Source organism: Lepidochelys olivacea, assembly GCF_965140295.1.
Source record: "Lepidochelys olivacea isolate rLepOli2 genome assembly, chromosome: 10".
NCBI lineage: Eukaryota > Metazoa > Chordata > Testudines > Cheloniidae > Lepidochelys > Lepidochelys olivacea.
The window spans coordinates 66880601-66897096 of NC_140420.1; the positions used below are offsets into that span (position 1 = coordinate 66880601).

At 40.2% G+C, this 16496-nt stretch overlaps 1 protein-coding gene across 3 annotated transcripts in view; it reads left to right on the forward strand.

Annotated features, from left to right (window-relative positions):
- Positions 1 to 16496, forward strand: part of PDE8A (phosphodiesterase 8A) — a 195677-nt gene that overhangs the window by 145388 nt on the left and 33793 nt on the right. For all 3 annotated transcript variants that reach the window (XM_084642182.1, XM_084642184.1, XM_084642183.1), the window contains exons 3-9: positions 93 to 283; positions 1641 to 1697; positions 4618 to 4675; positions 6625 to 6713; positions 6968 to 7046; positions 8387 to 8524; positions 15113 to 15201. In XM_084642182.1, the coding sequence (XP_084498308.1) occupies positions 93 to 283; positions 1641 to 1697; positions 4618 to 4675; positions 6625 to 6713; positions 6968 to 7046; positions 8387 to 8524; positions 15113 to 15201 (701 nt within the window). The remainder of the gene's footprint in view (positions 1 to 92; positions 284 to 1640; positions 1698 to 4617; positions 4676 to 6624; positions 6714 to 6967; positions 7047 to 8386; positions 8525 to 15112; positions 15202 to 16496) is intronic.

Sequence of the window (16496 nt, forward strand, 5' to 3'; positions counted from 1 at the left end):
TTCATAAAGTGGTTTAGGACTTGTAGAAATAGCAGCTGTACTGTATATTTAAAGATCTTTTAAACGTGATTCACTCTGTTTCTTTGACTCAGGTACTTTTAGTGTTTGCCAAAGAAGATAACCAGAGTAACGGGTTCTGTTGGGCCTGTGAGAAGGCTGGGTTTCGGTGTAATATTGCCAGGACACCTGAATCTGCACTGGAATGTTTTCTGGATAAACAGCATGAAATTATTATTATCGACCATAGACATTCCAGATATTTTGATGCAGAAGCTCTATGCAGGTAAGTTCCATAACAATGGAATTTGAAAAATAGTGTTTTTATTATAAAGGAATAGATGGAAAACTCAGAATGTGATTTTAGGCAGGAAGAATGTATAAAATTATAGTGAATCTGTCACCACAAATTTGTCATTTATATATTAGCTTTTTGATAAAAATTTAGAAAGGTGCAAAAAGCAATGATACCTGAGGGGTGTACACAATTGATTTGTCATTTGCAAAGCAATAAACAACTGCTGAGACTTTATAGACAAAGTGAGGCTGAAGTGCTGGAGTTTCAAACGCTTAGACCCACAGTTGCATGCCTAATTTGTACACAGAAATCTGGGAATTCCATACATAAATTCATTTAATTAGCCATTTATATGCCTAGGTGCTGGAACTGGCGGTGCTGCCACACCCCTTGGCTTAAAGTGATTTCCATTATATACTGGATGTACAGTTTGATTCAATGGCTCTCTGCACCCCCTCTATAAAAATTGTTCCAGCACCTCTGTTTGTATGCTCAATTTCTTGAAATTTCCCATGCAACTACATGTGCAAATGAGGCAATATTTTGTGTGCACAATTGCACACCTACAGTGTTTGCAAATCTGGCCTGAAATACATAATCTTTCTCAAAAGTCTTGTATTACAAATTTACTCCAAAACAACCCCCACCAACTACTATAGCACATGAATAGGGGGAGAAATATTCTTTCATAGCTCTTCAAGGTCTGAAAATGCAGCAGTGTCTTGTTTTCACTGACTTTCTAGTGAAATACTCCCTGGGAGCATGTCTAGACTAAATATCTGATAGGGATGGGGGTGCAGGGGTCAGAGTTCTGACTGCAGGTGAGTGCAGTGGGGTCAGGGCACTGGGACAAATGCTTTACTTCTTGTTAAAATAAAGGAATTAGTTTAAGATCTGTCAGGAGAAGGCAGGAGAGCACTGATGTTCCCTTGGTTAAATTTTTACCACTCAATTCTTCAGCAGAGTAAAATGCTCAATAACTGATCGAGGACAAGTCTGAAACATGCATAACTGCATGGCTTCTTTTGGAATGGAGCATTGTGAATGTAGTGTCGATATGGGTTTCATGTCATTTGTGAGGGGAATATATTTGCTATTTCCTCACCAGGGCTTGGCCAAAATCTGGACTAATCTACAATTTGCATGTTGTTTTTTCCACTGATACTCATAAACTGCTCAACATAGTCTTCTTTTGTAATTACCAAACAAGCTGGGGACTCAGTTTTGATTTGGTTTTGGTTTTTTTAGAATTAAGCATTTAAGAAAGGGATTTTCTAAAGACACTGTAGGATTTATTGAAGATGAACTACAGAAATGTTAAGTGATCTTGTTTCTTTATTTTAAGGTCTATCAGAACAACTAAAGCCTCAGAAAATACAGTCATAATTGGTGTAGTACGAAGGTAAATTGCAAATATCTTTATTTTCCAACATAAACAATCAAATGAATGTGAATCTAATCATTGTAAATACTAGAACAATAGCTCTAAATTAGAACACTTTATTGTGTTGGTGACACTATATTTCTACTGGGTACTGTGTTCACCATCCTCTGCTGCAGGAGGGGTGTAGCCTTGCCTTTTGATTTCTGCATTGCACGAGATATTCCCTCCCCCCACCCCCATATCACTGAAACTTTTAAGAACATGATTTGACCAAAAAACATAGCACTGTGTGCCAAGCTGTGGATCCTTCTCAAGGCTGAATGTTTTACAACTCATGGAAGACCCTCCTTGTAGCTGTCAGTATCCCTAGATACTAAACTGCCCAGTAGGCCTGTCACCTCTCATCCCTTCTCCATGACCTCTTTGAGTGGATGCTTTGTTCACTGCTGTCTAGGGAGACCATTTGTCCTAGTTTGCTAGGATTACCCCTGTACTGAAGTCCTGTCCTGCTAGTCTTGCTTGTTCTCCTGAAACTAGTTTTGTTGCTGTTTCAGTGAAAGCCTCTGGGAGGGTTGTCCAGCCACCTTTACCCACCCTCTGTTCTAGTCTCTCCAACTCCTCCTCTCCACTACAGATCCAGCTCTGTTAGTATTCCTTACCTTTCTGCTGAAGTCAGGCCCAATGGCTGCCTCTGTCCCGGCCTAATGAATCACCCCCCCCACTTAGACAGTCTTGATCTTGACTACTTCCTCCTCTTTTTCTCTTGTTTGATTCCACTGCACTGTGTTTGGAGTACAATCTTAGCAGAAAGAAGCATTGGCCAAAAGAAAAATAAGCTGGCAGGTGGCACTTTAGGCCACGGCAAAGGAAGCTGCTGGCAAATCTTATGACTGTGACAACTAGGTCACATACACAGCCATGGCAGTCCTTAAAGCTGGATTGGCTTTTATGCGAGTAATTTAAAGGGGAAAAAAGAAAATAAGGGAGGGAGAGAGAGAGAGAGAGAGAGAGGTGCTCGACCCCTCTCTGCCCCTGGCCCCACCCCGACTCCACCCCTGCCCCAGCTCCTCCCACCCCCATTCTAACCCCTTCCTCAAAGTCCCCGCCCCAACTCCGACCCCTCCCTGCCCCTATTCCGACTCCTTCCCCAAATCCCCACTCCAGCCCCGCCTCTTTCCTGCTCCTCCCCCGTCCCTCCTGGGGCTTGCTATAGCTGTTTGGCGGCGGCAAGCGCTGGGAGGTAGGTGGAGGAGCGGGGATGCGGAGCGCTCAGGGGAGGAGGTGGCGGAGGAGGAGGTGAGGTGGGGCAGGGTGGGGAGGGGAGCTTGGGTGCCAGTGGGTGTAGAGCACCCACTAATTTTTTCCCCATGGGTGCTCCAGCCCCGGAGCATGCCTGGAGTCGGTGCCTATGTACCTGTGCAAGGTTTAATCTAGGAAGCCCAGCTAAAACTAGCAGGGATGTTGCAGCAGCATGGACCCTTGCACAGGCTAGCAATGCAAATACATATCCAGGGTGTGGGGCAGGCTTATACAGACCATGCTGAAGCCTGTGCTGCCAGGTCTTCACTGCTATTTTTAGCCATGCTAGCTAGATGAAAGCAAGCGTGGATATGCCTTCCCAAGCTGCGGATCACCTCCTATTGCAGTGTAGACATGCCATGGGACCGATTTTCTACTGAATAGTACATTGTACGGCTGTGTCTTCACTGACCAAAGATAAAGGTGTGTTTTTACCATGGTATAACTAACACATGTTAGCTATCCCACCGTAAGAACGTGGCAAGACAAGGCACTGGACTTTTAGCGCAAGATAAACAAAGTGAGCCAGCCACAGGCAGGGAGTATAGTGCTTGACTTCGCCTAGCAACCTGACGGTAAATGCAAATGCCTTATGTCCATTTAGGATTTTACTGGGAGCTATTGATCATGTGTCAATTATCTTACTGTAGAAAAACCATTTTTGTGCCAATGAACCCCCTCCAATTTATCAGCATCCTTCTTGAATTCTGGGCACCAGAACTGAGCACATTATTCCAGCAGCTGTCTCACTGGAAGCTAAGATACCTAGATCTATTCTCTAATCTGCCACTGACTCTGTCTCACCTTGGGCAAGTCCCTTAATTTTGCTATGCCTCAGTTTTCCCATCTGTAAAAGAGAGGAATTATACCCACTTAGAGTGCCCTGAGGTTTTCAAATCAGAAGAACTATTTAAATGCAAGCAATTACATCACCTGCTTCACCAGCCTCCCTTACCTCTGATATACTTTTTAACCAAACCTAAAACAATTGCCATTCCTCCAACTTCTCCCATCCCAAGATATACACATATTTTTTTAAATATTGAAAGATTATATGGCCAAGATTTTCAAAAATAATGAGTGATTTTGGTGCCTCTTTTTATGGGTATCCACCTTGTCACACCTTAAAGAGTCCTGATATTCAGAAAGTGCTGAGCACCTGACTTTGGAAAACCAGGCCCTACTGAATGTCCCAAGTTAGACATCCAAGATTTGAGGCACCCAAAATCACTAGTCACCTTTTGAAACCAGTTGGCCATGTCAACTTTCAATTTCCCCATATTTTCCATTAGCCAAGGGTAGCAACAACAGTAAAGAGTCGAGTATAGAAAAACATGGACTAGTCAAGCGATTTCTTAAGTCTGTTGGCATGAAGCATTGATTTTTGTGTTGCAAAAAAGTTAGGGAGCATACTTGAAAATGGAAATGATAATTTTGACGTAACATTTACTGAAAATTAAACTTAACATTCAAGATGTTTATCAAAGCACAAGAAGTGTATTTGATTTACAATAACAAAACTGTAATGCTTGGCTACATAGTGTGTGTTTTAGGCCCCAATCCTGCTAAGGATTCTTTGTGGGACCAAGACTGAATCAGCAAAAGAAGCATTTCTGACTTTGTCATTCTGTTTTGACAGACATAGTGATCGGGAGGAGTCATCAATATTGCCACTGATTGCAGCAGGCTTCACAAGGGTGCGTATGTATTGTCATCCCCTGGATCGTTCTGTAATGTGTGAACTATGATGTAATATGAGAAGCTGTGTTGCGGTTTGGTTTTCAGTGGTCCAGTTTGTCAGTAGTCCAGTCTGCAAAGCCTCACCTTCTCTAGTCCATTGTTCTATATTGTCTCCTCCTGAGCTAGCATATCCCAATGGAAACAGAAACATGACCACTTCCAAGATCATCCTAACTATCAGAGACTTTTTATATGCTGATTTTAAAAGAAATTTAAAAGCATTACACTTCATTTCATAAGTATATATGGGCCAGACTGACCCATTAGTAGCCATACGGTAACAGAGCAGGGAAGTAACTTGTAGTGAACATAGCATCAATTTCCCATAGGATGTTCTATCAAATACAAATTCTCACCTGTAAACTGGGTTCAAACATTGTCAGGTGCTCTTATCTATTGTTTAGAGCAGTAGTTTGCTGCTCCAGGCCAATGGGAGCTGCTGGAAGCAGCACGGGCTGAGGGACGTACTGGCCGCCGCTTCCAGCAGCTCCCATTGGCCTGGAGCAGCGAACCGCGGCCAGTGGAAGCTGCGATCGGCCGAACCTGTGGATGCGGCAGGTAAACAAACCGGCCCGGCCTGCCAGGGGCTTTCCCTGCACAAGCGGCAGAACAAGTTTGGGAACCACTGGTTTAGAGTCATCTGGAATGCATTACACTGAATCTGTTCCCTGGCAACTATCCCAATTAAGCAGGCTTGGTGCTTATTAGTGTGTAAGTTAGGTGGATTCTTCAGTACATTAAGCTGACAATGGAACAAAAAGTGCATGATTTATAGTAAGATGCATGGTGCATGTTCACTAGTTTGTTTACTACTCTGTCATAGCGCTTTTGCATCCCTGTCCTTATTTGTAGTTAGACCTCAATGCTGCAAATGCTAAAGGATGGGAGTAATTTTATGCATCTGAGTAGATCCAGTGACTTCAGAGGGACTACTCAGATAAGTAAAGTTATGCAGAGTGCTTAAGTATTTTCAGGATTAGGGGCTTGACAGCCTTGGCATTATCTTTCTAGAACCCATTCCTGCAATTCTTACTCCTCATCAACTCCCCTTGAAGTCCATGGCACTTTAGCACGAATGAAGATTCAAAGGGCTTGTCTGCACTTGGAAGTTGTTTCTGATTAACGTAGGGGATGTATTTGAAGTGCCATAACTCCATGCATGGACAGGCTTATTCTGGAATAAGAGTTCCTTGTACCTGTTTAGTTTAACCCACTTTGGTTAAATTAAATAGGAAGATGGCACTTTTATTACAGAATATGTGTCCACCCATGGAGTTATCTGGGAACAGTTAATCAGGAACAGCTTCATGTGTAGAAAAGCCCTTTGGCCAAACACATAAAGAGTCTGAATCAAAACCCACCAAAGTCAATGGGAGTCTTTCTGTTGACTTCCTTAGGCCTTGCTTCAGGCCCAAAATGAATACACACCAGGCAAGGGCTAATATCTTGTCATGTAACAGTTTGTTTGTTTGTTTGTAACATTGTTTGTTTCTATCCAGGAAATTATGACCTAGAAAGCTAAACACCATGTAAACTTAGTGTTGAAATTTGACTTTTTTTTATTAACAATATGATTTAATTGTTATTTAAATTAAACAGCATGAAGACAAATAATTTTAACAGAAATTAGTTTGATCCTGTTTATTAACTTTGTTGATAGTCACATTGACACAGCATGCTGTTTTTATCTTGTTGTTACATTTTATTTTCTATTGCTTTTTTCAAACTGTAACACCTGGAGGAAATGTTAATGTTAGTGTTAAATCCCTGATAAAAGTTTCTAGAGCTCTTTACTTGTGAATGTGTTAATTTTATGCATCCCTGCTGTCATTCATAATTTATTTTTTCTTTAAAACAGCATATCTTTATTGACAGAAAAGTCAACTTTCTAACTTTTCATTTACAGAGATATGTAGAAAATTCCAATATCATGGCCTGTTACAATGAGCTAATTCAGCTGGAATTTGGAGAAGTGCGGGCACAATTTAAACTAAGGTAATTGTACCAATTTCGAGAAAACATCAACAATAAAAAAGGCCAAATTTATTCTCATCCAAAAAAGAAGATTTCTTCTTACTGTATGGATGCTCATTACAGAAAGTTAGTTAGCCAAAGAAGTATGTCCCTATTAATCCCTAAAGCACAAACTCCTGCCAGAATTTGTGTTTTTTCTTTGTATGATATTTTATATAGATTGTAAGAGACACGTAAATTAAATCTAATTCATTGGGTTTTTTTCTGTCTACAAGGGCTTGTAATTCAATATTTACAGCACTCGAAAAAAGTCAAGAAGCCATTGAGATCACAAGTGAAGACCATGTGATACAGGTTTGTTCTAGTTATTTTTATAAGCATAAAATATTGTTCTGTGGGTTCACTAAATTTTATTTCATCCACAATGATATGTACTCTTTCTTTAAAAGAGGTTCAAGCATATGACCTAATAGTTCTAAACAGATGAGACGAATTCAGCTCTCATGTACAATTTCCTCAGTTTAAAATATCCTGTATAAACCAAGTACATTTTAAAAAATAAGTAATCTTTGCGGTTATGCTGCAGATCTGGCTCTCAGTCTTTTTGTGATGCTCATTTCATATGCTGCTGATAACTGCTGGTGAACACAGCCACGGTTTTATAAACTTTCTTTTCCTAAAGTGTTGTAAATTAATTTAATTTTTCTTTAAAACCTAACGGCAAGCGAAGCTAATTCCAAGTGCAGCAAGGCCCCTGAGTGTAAGTTTTAGTCAAGTTTCAGCAAATGTCCCCAAGTGACTAGAATAAAATCACAAAACTCATTTCCTTGAAGCTCATTGTCCTTGAAGACTTGAATCCATCCCTCTGTACACACTGGGGCTCAAACCAGCAAGTTGGGAGCTGCAGGGAGAGCCGCTGCTTTTGCCTCTCCCTGTAGAGCTAAAGCAGCAGCCCTGCCCTGCAGCTCCCAGCTGTTTGCCAGTACCTCTCCATGCAGAGCTAATATCTGGGAGCTGCAGGGAAGGGCCGCTGAGGGTAAGAGGGGGTGGGTGCTTGGGGAGACATGACTCAAGCTGTTGGATGGGGCCAAACCTTTAAATTGTGCCCCCCGCCCATCATCAAGCACCTTCAGTTTATGGAGAAGGATTCCTGCCTCCCAGCACTCTTAGATTCCCCTTCACACAGCCCATTTTCTTGAGCTTTGTGTGGGGCCCAGAGACCCCCCCCCCCAGTCCTTAGCTGGTTCATATAAAGAAAAGACAGAATTTAGCAACATTACTGGTTAATACTCCTCTGCCCTACAAAATCTCGTCATCCTGTTTGTGTCTTTCACAACACTGAGATTGGTCTCAGTTTGAAAGGATTAATTTTTCAAGAGTATTTGTTGTCTATAATAACTTCTTAGAAATGCAAAACTATGTTGTATTTCCATAACAAAATATATTTCCCCCTCTCTCTGCTCATGTGCGCACACAGGCTTGTTTTGTAAGAGCGCCAGGCTTCTGGACTGGATTTTTGTTTTGTTGTGCTAAAAAAATTGAAGTGTATGTTTTATGAATAATACATACAAAGACGTTTATTTCAGCTTAGTAAACATACCACTAGGTATTAACAAGGTAGGTCAAAATGCAGGTCTGTCTTGACTTTCTTCCTTTAAGTATTGTGTTTAATGAGCTTTGGTTTTATTTCACAGTACGTAAATCCTGCATTTGAAACAGCGATGGGCTATCAGATAGGTGAATTAATAGGAAAGGAATTAACTGAAGTGCCTATAAATGAAAAAAAAGCTGATTTCCTAGATACTATTAATTCCTGCATAAAGATAGGAAAGGTAAGTAGCCGTATAATATCATTTATCATTCCATGATATTATTACACACTGCCTGTATGAGTGATAATTGTCCATGCATAAAACACAACAAGGAGTTTACAGGTATGTAACCTGTGTTGTTTGCTTACTCACGCAAGTAATCCCGTTGAAGTCAATGAGACTAGTTGTGACTAGCAGGATTTGGCACTAACATACTAACCTGGGGTCCAATCCTCTTCCCACTGAAGTCAATCGCATTCATCTTATTGACTTCAGTGGGAGCAGGCTTAGTCTAGTCCTCTCAACTGCAATAATTATGGGCTCAATCCTGCAAGGTACAGAGGAGAGCCACATACTCCTCAACTCCCACTGGTACTTTGCTGCACTGGGTCTTGGAGCGCTGCTCCTTACTGTAGATTCTATTTTACTTGCGTTGAAAACCAATCTTGTGTGTTATCTCACTCTCATTGTTGTAACTCCAAATGCTTTAAATTGTGGGTCTGAGGGTGTGGACAATCTTACTGATGCTAAAGAAATGAATCCCACATGATTTAAATCTTCTCATTCAATTTGTGTAGGTGTGTTTGTGCGAGTACATATGTGCCCATGCGCCCCTTCATTGTATCCCATATTTGGTATGCTTAATAATGGTGAAAAACAATTAAAAGAAATCTCTGAGAACAATAAATATTCTATGTTGGTGGGAAAATTCTTATCAGCAGTAAAAAAATGTTTTTGACATTGTCAAAACATAAAGCTGTGTAATGTATAGTGTAAGAAAGTGATAAGATGGAGTAATGCATTTCTAGAATGGGAACTGAACTGAGTTTAAAGAGGTTTGGATCTCATCAAGAATTACATTTTCCTTTTTGTAAAGGTTACTTTCAGTTAAGTTGCATGGAAAAGTAAGAGAGTAAAACACTCTCCTGTGTTGTTTCTATGTAACGTGTGTTACATGTATGTGTATTACTCGCTTTACATATTTGGGGCATATGCTGCATGCACCAAAAGGTGTGAAAACCTAAAAGGGAGGTGGAGAATAAGGAAAATCAGGTAACTTGATATGAAAGAACAAGTTGTCCAGTGGCCGGTAGATTAGAACAGAACCACACTCCATTTTCAACATGATACATTGTAGCTGATTAGCAAGCTCAGAATTTAGAAACCTTGGGAGAGAGGCATGTAATTGCTATCACCCTAAAGGGACATATCAGCTTCCAACTGCTAGGCTCTTTTCTTACCCAAGAGAGGTAGTTCTCTAATGACTAAGGAACTCGCTAGTGGATTTCCATTAGAAATATTTGTTGCACCAAGGAAGTGCAGGGAAGTCAGATGGCTTCAAAGTCCAGATATGGAGGTTGATACCAGAGATTTTGCAGACTGCCTCATAGCATTATGGTGTTCCTTTGACTGTATTATTGTTGTGGCACTATGTGAGTGTGCATCCTAGCATGTCTCGGAGCTGACATTTGCATCTTGACAGCAAAGCCTAAATGCCTTCTGAGGCCAGTGAAAAGATATGTCATGGTACCCTGTCTAAGGAGACACTGTTCATGGTGATAACATGAGGAATTTTCTGAATCAGATGCATTTGCAAAGATGTGCCATGGCATATACACAAGGCTGAGTCAGGGTAGCTAATTGGGTCACACTAGCTGTCTGCTGGGAAACACCACATTATTGACAGTGTGGTGAGATGTTAAAATGAATTACTAGTGTTATTTACATCTAGGCATTGATGCATCAAGACACCAGCACAAAGATGTGATTAGTCACACTGTGTACATCAAGGTAGTAACATGAGTATTTGTCTAGAAAGGCAATGATGTGTCTCTGTGCAGATGGAATGTGCATCTGAACATGAAACTGTCAAGTGTCTGGATATTGACTGGAGTGCTGGAACGGATCCAAGAGACATCCAAGGGCTAAAATGATGGTACTTCACAGTTCTGTTGCCTCTGTGAAGGTGCATCCAAATAAAGGCACGTGGTACAGGTCTGATACCATTATGTGGTGGTCATTAAGTTAAGAATACAGATCAGTTAGTTCTATTGGGCCGCATGACTACAGCATCTACTATTCAAGATATCCAATTATCACATTTTCAGTTATTTTTAATGTAATAACAAAAATGCCTCTAACAGAAATGTATTTTTAGACTACTCATGGTAAAAAAACAACAACTAATACTGAGTAATATTTTCCTCTAAGTATGGAGCTGTCAAGATTTTCATGTTTTAGTATACTGATTTCAGGACACCCCTCTGTGAATATTAATGAGATATTAAACTTTAAAGCCTGCATTTCTGGAAGGTCTTGAACTCTCCTCGATGTAGATCTGTATTTGTTACATATGTCTTCTTCTTTGCCATTGGGACACTTAACAGATTGTAATCTATAGAGATTGTAAAAATGTAGAATTTTACCTATTAACACAAAAAGAGTTCTTCCAGACAACATTTGCGGATGCAATTTTACTGTGTGGTTCAACGTTTGAAAGATCACAATACTTTGAAAGTTTTTTTATACTGAATTGTTCCAGGAGAATTTGAAACAAACTTGTGTCCGGAAGGAATAACATTCTCCAAAAAGTTTTGGTTGTGTCAAGATAAATCTGATTTGATTTATCTGTCTCCCTCCATGTTTGTGATTTCTTTGTACATATGAAAAAAGACTGCTTCCTGTTAGCAACCAAATATGTGAGCACTGTAACTTGATTACACTAGCTTACAATATACCAAGCAATTTCTCTAGCCCAGACAAAAACCCGTGCTCTGATGTTTTCTGATCATCCAGCACACAGTAGGAGTTCTTATCTCATGATGAGACGAACCCTTCCCAGTTTGAGACTACGTGGTATGGTATCATAACAAACACAGTAACAAACCAGAATTTTTGATAGAGCTGCGCCAGAGATTTGGGGAAAATGTTTCTAGTTGTACAATGGGATCCAAGATGGATCTATGCCTGTTCATCCACACCTGTAGCATTTTAACTCCTTTGTTGAGAAACATTAATCTGTGGCCAAGTTTAGCATCTTCAAACAGTATTTGATTGGCATTTTACACAGTAAAGCAAGGGATGTTTTAGCAAATGGACTTGGACAATCCATGTAGTATACAGTGATCAGGAATGATATTGTAGAGCCAAGTAAAAAGATGTCTTTGATTAACATATGCTGGCTGTACTCACAAGAGACCAGCGCTATAAAAGGGCATTTTCCTTCTGTTCGAATTTAAGAAATTAAGACACAACACTTGCATATTCTTAACTCGTTGAATGAATCAAATTAGATCCACTGAGGTGAAATCTGAACCAGCTGATCACATCTGACTAGAAGTTTTGCTGCATCTGATCCCTATGATCTGGGACAAAAAAATCTTTATTTGAGATATTTTCACTTTTCATAAAGTGAGGACAAATCTACACCACAGCGAGAGTATTTCCCACCGACATAGTGTCCCTGTGGACAGCGCTTAGATTGATGTAACTTACGTTGCTCAGAGGGATGTCTTTTTCACACCCCTGAGTGACGTAAGTTACATTGACTTAAGCGGTAGTGTAGACCAGCCCTCATGAGATACCTTTTGATAATTCAGACAAGGCACCCAATTTCTCTCACTGCTTGGAAGTTACTCCACAGAGGAATATATATCCTGCAAACTATAGGGGAAGTTATTTAGTTGTCTAAGGCAAGTGAGTAGTTTGTAAGGGTGCACACTGTGTGCAATTTTATATGAAAAATGAACCAAACTCAGTGGCCCTTCCCTGGACTCAGATCACATTGTGGAAGATTTTGTGCTTGACATTGAGCTTTGGTTTACAATGAGCTTTGGTGTCTTACTGGGTAATGAAGCATTGCCTTCCAAAGGTATCAGTAGAGCAGCAGATTATCATATCAAGGATGTTATTGATCCTTTCTTTTCTACTTACACCAGACGTTCTTAGTCTTTATTTTAACACCAGAACATTAGGCCACGCTGAAGTGACTGTGACACCGTATTTCTAGGACAGTAATTCATTCATAAGGATGAGCTCAGTTGAAGGCATATGTCGAGAGGTACATATTCTCTATTTAGCTGGCTGACAGAGGTTCTTGGAGAAAGCATATGGAGTTCTTAAAATATGTTTATGTAATATCCTTATAAGAACTTTACCTAATGGCTGGTGTTTGTCTTAGACCAGAACTGAATTCTTCTGACCCTTCTCCTCCACATGTTACCTTTCAAGGTTTTCTTGTTTTTTTCAGACATTACAACTGTGAATTTTGCCTCTTAAATATGAAGCAAAATCCATTAGTGACTACTTCTATTCTGACATGAGGGGAAGGCACTTGCAACTCTACAATTATTCAATCCATGCATTATGACTTCATCCCTTTATGCATATTCTGACCTTATTATCTGGGTTTAGAGATTGATTACTCTTCTCTCCCTTATCCTGGTTGTCAGGGAACTATTGCTATGTATCATTTTAATTCCAAGAGCATAGAACTGTGTAATGTTTGCTTAGTCCTCATTTATATTCCTCATGCAACATATGGGAGAAGATATTATGCTTGATTCCCAATTTGTTGTGCACGGTTCTTTTCTCAGAGAGAGGCATGGAAAAACCTTTCAGGTTTGGTTTTTGTTTTGTTTTTTTTTCATTCCTCAACTTCCTCCCCACACTGCTTGTCATTATGCAGTCCTTATGCATGCTGGATTCGTTACTTGTTGGTTCTCCCTCCCCAGTGCAAAGTGCATTAAAATGTAGGGCAAATTCTACCCTCAGTTATGCCTGTGCAGTCTTGGCCCATCTGTCTATTGGTTTCTCTCCGATATAAGGATAAATGTAGGTGTGTATATACAGTATTCTGTACTGTGTGTATGTGCACATGGATTAGGGTGACCAGGTGTCCCGATTTTATAGGGACAGTCCCGATTTTTAGGTCTTTTTCTTATATAGCTCCTATTACCCCCCCCCCCGGTCCAAATTTTTCACACTTGCTATCTGGTCACCCTAACATGGATACACATATGCATAGAAAACCTGATCAATTAAAAGACTCCCTGTGACTTCACTGGGCTTTGGATGACGCCCATATACAGTAAGCAGTCAAATTGTTGTTCATAGATTCATAGATTCATAGATATTTAGGTCAGAAGGGACCATTATGATCAGTTCATTGTTGGACGCTCTTGGACCCAGATTTTCTAGACTCTTTTTCTCTTTAAATTTATGCTAGGATGGACAAACTTGTCGTTATGACTTTGAATCCACTCAGATATCATGGGTCCACAGACTGCTTCATACTGAATGTTACTGGTTTTGCATTACGCTATGGAAAAAGGAACAAAAAGAGGAGAGTGGGAGAGAAGTCAAGTGAACAGTGGAACAGAAAGCAGACAGAATGGGGACAGGATTGTGGGAGAAGACTGATGAAAGCTACAGAGAAAGAAAAAGAATTCTACTGGACAAATATGGGATGTACAACATCTGTTTGTGCCAGTCTCACTTGTGGAGTTTCTTCTATTCCCCAATACATAGAACAGCCTCTGCTTTAAGTAGAAGTTGCTGAGTTAGATATATGAAAATAATAATAATAGGAGTAACTGGGTGAAATCTGCCACCTGTTATACAGGAGATCAGATAATGGTCCCTTCTGTCTTTAGAATCAATGAATAAAAAAAGATTTTTTTAACAGGATGTCCTTTAAAAATATAGGTTTAAAACAGGAGGGCAAATAGTCAGTTTCTGAAAATTGTATCCAGGGCTGACCAAAAATTTTACATCTAAGCTATTTTTTGACAGAAAATTGGGTTTTCAAGTAACTGCAACCTTCACTAGAAGTTTCTGCTTTCCATAGAAATTTTTGACTATTATTTAAAAAAAACAACAACAAATCCTGAAAACCAAAAGCTTTCCATTTTTTGGATTTTTGACAAAAAGTTGAAATGTTTGGCAGAAAAAAACCCAGGCATTTTCTGAGAAGCTCTACTCACCCATTAGCCTGAAACCCAAGAGTGTGGATCTATTATAACTACAATGCTAACTTCAGAGATCAAGAAGTAAGCATGTTTCAACCCCTCCAGAGTTGGACTCCTCTGGAGCCCATCAACTAGTTCACTGGTCAGTGTGCTATTATATATACAAAAAATGTCTCATGTTTTCTGTCTTTGGAATTCAGCTTCAAAATTGTGTGAAATTATTTTGGAGTTTAATTTTCTTAAATTTGTTTTTATAAATAACATACTTGGGCAAAGGGAGAGGCTGTCTGAGTTTTCTGGAGAGGTGGATAATTTCTCCAATGAGCTAAAAGAATGAGTCATTTGTAAGTGGAGTGAGAACCCTCAGCCCCAGTTGCATCTTCAGTTCCTCTTCTTTCATATTTCTTCTTTTTGCGTCCATGTTTCTCTGACACATGCATTGCCTCTACGACCCCCAAGAATGAATGTCTAGGTCTGGGATTGCAAAGCAGATTTAAATGAAAATATATCAAATTTAGATTTGTTTTTATTTTTTTCCTGACTCTCTTGGCAGTAATAAATGAAGAGGAATTTGTAAAAAATAGCCTTATGTTTGTTAATTACTTAATTGAATGTAATTATCCTTGGACTACTTTTGCAGGAATGGCAAGGAATGTATTACGCCAAAAAGAAAAATGGAGATAGCATACAACAAAATGTGAAGATAATACCTGTCGTCGGACAGGGAGGGTAAGTGCAAAAGTTAAGTACCTTGTCAATATGTATTTGAGGTATGATACAGTGCTCAATGAAGTCAGAAACTCCCATTGGCTTCAGTGGGTCTTGCATCAGTCTTTATTGCTTTCTAAGTGAAATTCATCCCTGCAGAGCTGGAAGCTTGCAGTGGGACAGATCCACCACTTAAGTTCTCAGGGTAAAATCCACTTTACTCACATAATGCTCTGCTAATTGCACTGTATGCAAGGGAAGTGAAATCCAAACCCCAGTGCAGAGCCAGGGTTTGGGCCAAACTCCCTGTGACTATTATTCCAGCCTGCGGGATAGAGTGGTGCGTGCTCCCATTATGCCTTGTGTTGAGGCCACTGGAGGGGCCACATAAACCTAGAGCCTGTGTTCCCTCCCATCATCTCCATCCATGCTGGCCTATGCAAGGCTGGTGTGCAGACTGGTTCTGTGGTGCAGCGACTGGATCTGTGTAGGTCCTTTACACTTACATCCCAGGTGAACTTGGCCCAAAGGGAGCTAACATTCCTTACTCAGGCAAAATTCCCGTTTTCCAGCACTTCCATTCGGCCATTGACTGAGACGTTTAGAGCAGAATGGTAAATATTGATTATTAGAACATTTATGGTAAGTCCACCTATGCAATTTCAATAAAGAAAGGGGGACCAGCTGGCACATATTGTAGCAATCCCCAAACTCTCTGGGAATTTTCCAAACATGCACCTTACCTTATGCCTTAGTTCCTCCTATTCTACTGAAGCATCAGGCAGTCCAGTTCCTCCATTGATTATCATCACTTGCTAGTTGTGATGCTTCTTCCTAGGTGATGCCAGTGGAAAACATGCAGAGTTATTAAAATAATATGGGCTTGATGATATAAGAGTACACGTTCCTCCGGAAACCCCCAGTTTTGTATGTCCCTCCCTTCTCAGTTGATCTGTCTTACCATGAAGGAAAGGTTATATGCAACTTCTTTCCTATCCAACAAACATTATAGGTTAATTAAGTGAGCAGTGGAAACTCCACTCTTTATAGGCAGAAGAAGTGGGATGTTTTAAATTGCTGGCATCCCTCGGTAGTAATTCATACTCTCTATTTTCCATCAGTGGAGCAAAAGCATCTGGCAGCTTGTGATACAAAGCAAAGGAGATGGACCCATACTCATGTATACATTACCTGAGTACAAAGCAAATGTGGTTGGCACAGGGAGTGTCATGCCGATCTGGAGGCATTTAGGATGGTACTAGCCTAGGTGACTGCTCCACCCCTAATCCCTATAATCTGTCTGTCTGGACCTACAT